Source organism: Ascaphus truei, chromosome 5 (genome assembly GCF_040206685.1).
Source record: "Ascaphus truei isolate aAscTru1 chromosome 5, aAscTru1.hap1, whole genome shotgun sequence".
In the NCBI taxonomy this organism is placed as follows: domain Eukaryota; kingdom Metazoa; phylum Chordata; class Amphibia; order Anura; family Ascaphidae; genus Ascaphus; species Ascaphus truei.
The window spans coordinates 165,353,996-165,360,422 of NC_134487.1; the positions used below are offsets into that span (position 1 = coordinate 165,353,996).

Sequence of the window (6,427 nt, forward strand, 5' to 3'; positions counted from 1 at the left end):
CGGTTAAGTCCAGAAAATAAAAATTATTTTTAAAAAAAGTTTTTTTTTCTCTTTTTAAAAAAAAAACTGTTTTACAAAACATACATGCACACACATGCACACACATGCACACACATGCACACACATACATATGTTAATGTTATGCACATACACACATACATAATGTGACAAAGTGATGGTGAAAACAGGCGCTAATAGGATACTAGTGTTCACTAACAATAAAATGAATATATAATACACATATAATAGTGTTAATTTAAAGTGACTAAAAATAGTGCAACTGTGAAAAAATAAAAATAAATATATTAAGAGTTGTAACCCCCTGCTCAGACCCTCTGGAAGGGAATGTCTTGGCTGGTCCCAGATGATCGATACACTTTCTCTCAACCCAGGGGGAGCATGTGGGAAAAAACAACAAGAAAAACACACTAAGTGCAGACAATAAAGTACAATGGTGAAACTTGTATTTAAAGCTTGGCTCTTATGTGCTGCCTACTCACTAGATGTCAGTAGGGTAAAAGCAGTGACAGGATAAGTGGAATCTGATGAGTCTTTCTGGACACAGACAGGAATCAGCTAGGACTTGGATATCAGGTGCAAATGTACATGGAGAGATAAAGAAAAACCTCCATGGTGCAGATCAATGGTATAAAGGTAATTTTATGGAATGCTAAAATATGTGCACTTACAAGGTTAAAATACAATAATGGCGTTTATCACCAATCCTCTCACTTCCTAGGCGGGTCCACTCTACGCGTTTCGCCAATAGACGAAGCCAGCCATTCTATTGGCGAAACGCGTAGAGTGGACCCGCCTAGGAAGTGAGAGGATTGGTGCTGCGAGCTGTCAATCCTGTGCCGGACCGGAAGTGACGCGACGGAGCTGATCGTGCCTACCGTAAGTGACGTGTCGCGCCGAGATACTGCTGGAGGTGATCCCCACATTACATGGTGGAGAGGGAACCACGTAAAGTCTGTGACACAGCAACTTCGGGACGTCGGCGGGGCGGTGAGCTGCGGCAACCATCTTTAACACTCCTATTCACTTGTTAAGTGATAAACGCCATTATTGTATTTTAACCTTGTAAGTGCACATATTTTAGCATTCCATAAAATTACCTTTATACCATTGATCTGCACCATGGAGGTTTTTCTTTATCTCTCCATGTACATTTGCACCTGATATCCAAGTCCTAGCTGCTTCCTGTCTGTGTCCAGAAAGACTCATCAGATTCATACACACATACACACATACACACACACAGTACAATCCCTGGTCCTGAACTCTGCTTTAGGGTGCAAATATATTGCATTTAAATATTGATTTCCACTTCATATTCATATTTGTGCACCCTTTTTCTTGCAGCGCGGGCACTCACAACGGACGTTGTGGGGTCTGCCACGAGGCAGACTTTTTACAGACTACCAGTCCACACAGACCTCAGGTAAGTCCAGAAAATAATTTAAAAAAAGTTGGTTTTCATTTTTTTATTAAACGGTTTAACAAAATATACATACGCGCACTGTCACTCAGGCACTGTCACTCAGGCACTGTCACTCAGGCACTGTCACTCAGGCACTGTCAGTCAGTCACTGTCAGTCAGTCACTGTCAGTCAGTCACACAGTCACCCATACTCAGTCAGTGTCAGTCACTCACGTCACAGTCACTCACTTCACTCACATCACAGTCACTCACTTCACTCACATCACAGTCAGTCACGTCACAGTCAGTCAGTCACGTCACAGTCAGTCACTCACGTCACAGTCGGTCAGTCACATCACAGTCAGTCAGTCATGTCACAGTCAGTCAGTCACGTCACAGACAGTCACGTCACAGTCAGTCACATCACAGTCAGTCATGTCACAGTCAGTCAGTCACCTCACAGTCAGTCAGTCAGTCACGTCACAGTCAGTCAGTCACGTCACAGTCAGTCAGTCATGTCACAGTCAGTCAGTCACGTCACAGTCAGTTATGTCACAGTCAGTCACGTCACAGTCAGTCAGTCACGTCACAGTCAGTCACATCACAGTCACTCACTTCACTCACGTCACAGTCACTCACTTCACTCACGTCACAGTCACTCACGTCACTCACGTCACTCAGTCAGTCATGTCACAGTCGGTCAGTCACGTCACAGTCAGTCAGTCACGTCACAGTCAGTCACGTCACAGTCAGTCACGTCACAGTCAGTCAGTAACGTCACAGTCAGTCAGTTACATCACAGTCAGTCAGTCACGTCACAGTCAGTCACAGTCAGTCAGTCACGTCACAGTTAGTCACGTCACGTTACAGTCAGTCAGTCACGTCACAGTCAGTCACGTCAGTCACATCACAGTAAGTCAGTCACGTCACAGTCACGTCACAGTCAGTCACGTCACAGTTAGTCACGTCACATCACAGTCAGTCACGTCACAGTCAGTCAGTCACGTCACAGTCAGTCACGTCACAGTCAGTCAGTCACGTCACAGTCAGTCATGTCACGTCACAGTCAGTCACGTCACAGTCAGTCAGTCACGTTACAGTCAGTCAGTCACGTCACAGTCAGTCAGTCACGTCACAGTCAGTCACGTCACAGTCAGTCACGTCACAGTCAGTCACGTCACAGTCAGTCAGTCACGTCACAGTCAGTCAGTCACGTCACAGTCAGTCAGTCACGTCACAGTCAGTCAGTCACGTCACAGTCACGTCACAGTCAGTCACGTCACAGTCAGTCAGTTACATCACAGTCAGTCAGTCACGTCACAGTCAGTCACAGTCAGTCAGTCACGTCACAGTTAGTCACGTCACGTTACAGTCAGTCAGTCACGTCACAGTCAGTCACGTCACAGTTAGTCACGTCACATCACAGTCAGTCACAGTCAGTCACGTCACAGTCAGTCACATCACAGTCAGTCACATCACAGTCAGTCAGTCACGTCACAGTCAGTCAGTCACGTCACAGTCAGTCACGTCACAGTCAGTCAGTCACGTTACAGTCAGTCAGTCACGTCACAGTCAGTCAGTCACGTCACAGTCAGTCATGTCACAGTCAGTCACGTCACAGTCAGTCAGTCAGTCACGTCTCAGTCAGTCAGTCACGTCACAGTCAGTCAGTCATGTCACAGTCAGTCAGTCACGTCACAGTCAGTCACGTCACAGTCAGTCACGTCACAGTCAGTCACGTCACGTCACAGACAGTCAGTCTCTGACTCACTCACTCTCTGTCTCTCACTCACTCACTCACTCACTCTCTGTCAGTCACTCTCTGTGTCACTCACTCTCTCCCTCTCCCTCTCTGTGTCAGTCATTCTCTCATTCTCTGTGTCAGTCACTCTCACTCTCTGTGTCAGTCACTCTCACTCTCTGTGTCAGTCACTCTCTCACTCACTCTCTGTGTCAGTCACACTCTCACTTTCAGTGTCAGTCATGCTTGAACAAGGGCCTTAGACATTTTATTTGACGGTTAGATAAACATTGTCTGTGGTTGTTAGTTATTGGTATTACATTTTTTTGTGTGTTATGTTAAGAATATGAAAAAAATACATTTTGAAGTAGTAATTCCCTCTGAATTGGGCATTCCTGACCAATAATGACCTGGCTGTAAGAGTTGAAGGGCCCAAGCATAGCCCCCACCTCTATACAAACAAACACTGCAGGGGCATCACGTGATGCCACGTTGTCATGGCAACATGTCAGTGCCTCATTGTCATGGCAACATGTCAGTGCCTCATTGTCATGGCAACGGGAGGGCGTCATGTGATGTAATTTTTTTTTATAAAAAAAAAAATGTGTCCCTGTTTTTCATTTTGAAAATCTGGTCACCCTAGAGGTGGGGCTATATTTTAAATTTATTCGGGGGAGTGGGGTTATTTTTAAAATGTATTCGGGGGAGTGGGGATATTTCTTTATATGTATTCGGGAGTGTGGGGGTATTTTTTATATATATATTCGGGGGCTGTGGGGGTATTTTTTATATATATTCGACGGGGCGTGGCGGTCCAGTATTGTGTCCAGTATTTTTGGACAAGCCACCTGGCAACCCTAAACATTCGCCAATGACCGATTACTATAGTCGTGTTGCATCTATGTAGTGACCTTACGCGTAGGTGCACCATTTCCTGCACCATTTCCCCCCCCCCACTAATACTAGCAGCGAATATTTTAGCAGCCGATAATAATACCTACCACGCCATTAGTCTTGTACTAGCTTGCTTGGTGCACCTAACATTAAATATTTCGCTTTTGGAGAACAAGAAAAATAGGTTTATTTACATTACGTTTATTAATTTGTGCAGTTATTCTGTGTCTGGTAAATTAATGTTCAAGAAAAAAATATTGATTTTTATTAAAAAAAATGTATTATTTTGTGTTAACGATTACTCATTTATTCCATCCCTTTGTATTCAGTATGTCTTTATCGAAACCAAGTGGAAGTAAAACTAAACGAAAAATCGCTGACGAACATCGAAATTTCCAAGAACAGTGGGAATTGGAGTATTTTTGCTGTGAAGTAAAAGATAAAATAATCTGCTTGATATGTAATAATGCTATTAGTGTACCAAAGTTATATAACATTAAACATCACTATGAACAACATAAATCAAAATATGATAATTACGAAGGATTAATGAGACAAGATAAGTTGAAAGAGCTCAAGTTGGGACTGAAAAAACAACAGTTCATGTTTACTAAAGTATTACAAGAAAGTGAAGCGGCGCTGCATGCAAGCTACGTCTTGTCGGAGTTGATAGCTAAACACTCGAAACCTTTTACCGAAGGTGATTTCATCAAGGAATGTCTAATTAAAGCTGCAGAAATTGTTTGTCCTGGAAGTGTGAAGGCGTTTCAAGTAATTTCTTTGTCTCGAAATACAGTTACTGATTTGGTCAGCAATGTAAGTGATCAGATCAAAGCAAAATCATCTCATTTCGAAGCTTTTTCCATTGCCTGTGACGAGAATACGGACATTGGGGGCGTAGCTCAATTAGCTGTGTTTCTTCGTGCTTGCGACACGGATTTCAACATTTTTGAGGAATTATTGGAACTAGTACCGATGCGTGACACTACTACAGGACAAGATATATTTAATTGTGTTTATGAACTTCTGCAAAAATACAATCTACCTGTCAAAAATAACTTCTGTAGCTACAGATGGAGCTCCTTCAATGACCGGAAAAACCAACCGTTTCGTGGCATTACTGCAAAAAAACAAAGTGACATTTATGACGGATCCAAGATTCATCATACGCATTGCATTATACATCAAGAACTATTATGCACGAAGGTAATAAACATGGAAAATGTGTTGACATCTATCAAAAAAATTATCAATTTCATAAGATCTCAAGGCTTAAATCAGCGACAGTTCTCTGCTTTCTTAAGTGAATTAGAAAGCGAATATTCCGGTTTGTCCTACTATACCGATTTACGTTGGCTATCCTGCTCCAAGGTTCTTAAACAATTCTGTGACTTTAAAGAAGAAATATGTCAGTTTTTAATAACTAAAAATCAAGCTTGTTTTCTGATCTAGTATGGTTGCAAGATTTATCCTTCATGGTTGATATAACAAAACACTTATACGATTTAAATTTAAGACTGCAAGGAAAAGATCAGATCATTACGAACATATGTGACCAAGTTAACGCATTCAAATGTAAGCTAGGTCTTTGGGAAAAGAATTTGAAAAATGAAGATTTAACGCACTTTCCAACATGCAACATGAACAAATCAAGTTTGGATGAAACTGCATCGTATCAAAAATACGCAGAATTTTTTTAAGCTTTAGACCTGAATTTGAAAGAAGGTTTGCAGATTTTAATTCTTTGGAAGACAAGTTGTATTTGTTTTCTTTGATTTTCTCAATAAATATAGAATCAGTACCTAATCATATGCAAATGGAGGTGATTGAGATCTAGTGTCATTCCGTTTTGAAGGCAAAATTCAGTGAAGTTGGCGTGCCTGAATTTTACAAATATTTGACAGCCAGGTTTGAAAATACTCGAAAATTCGCATATGAAATTATTTCCATGTTTGGAAGTACTTATCGGTGCGAGCAGTTATTTTCACTTATGAAAGGAAATAAGTCTCCCGTCAGATCCAGAATTACTGATATTCACCTTGGGTCAGTTTTGAAAGTAATCACTACGGACAAGATTTCTCCCGAAATTGGAAAGATAGTAGCAGAGAAGAGATGCCAAGTGTCAGGAAGAAAACATTAATTTTATCTTTCTTGTTCTTTTTTTATATTCTGTACTTTTCGAAATAAACATACGTTTCTATGAAAATTTAAGTTTTTGTTTTTTGGAAGTAAAACAGACTGTATGTGTGGAGGGGGGGAGAGTGTGTGTGTGGGCAGGGGGGAGAGTGTGTATCAGTGGCTGTGTGTGTGTGTGTGCAGACCACCAGTGACTGTGTGGGTGTCTGTGCGTGGTCAGTGTCTTTGTTGGT

General features: G+C 41.7%; 1 protein-coding gene across 1 annotated transcript; it reads left to right on the plus strand.

Moving 5' to 3' along the window:
• Positions 1–1,368: 1,368 nt before the first annotated feature.
• Positions 1,369–6,182, plus strand: LOC142494491 (general transcription factor II-I repeat domain-containing protein 2-like). The gene is made up of 2 exons (XM_075598984.1): positions 1,369–1,444; positions 4,388–6,182. Exon 2 carries the CDS (start codon positions 4,389–4,391, stop codon positions 5,508–5,510), a length of 1,122 nt encoding a protein of 373 aa, XP_075455099.1. The 5' UTR covers positions 1,369–1,444; position 4,388; the 3' UTR covers positions 5,511–6,182.
• The last annotated feature ends 245 nt before the right edge of the window (positions 6,183–6,427 follow it).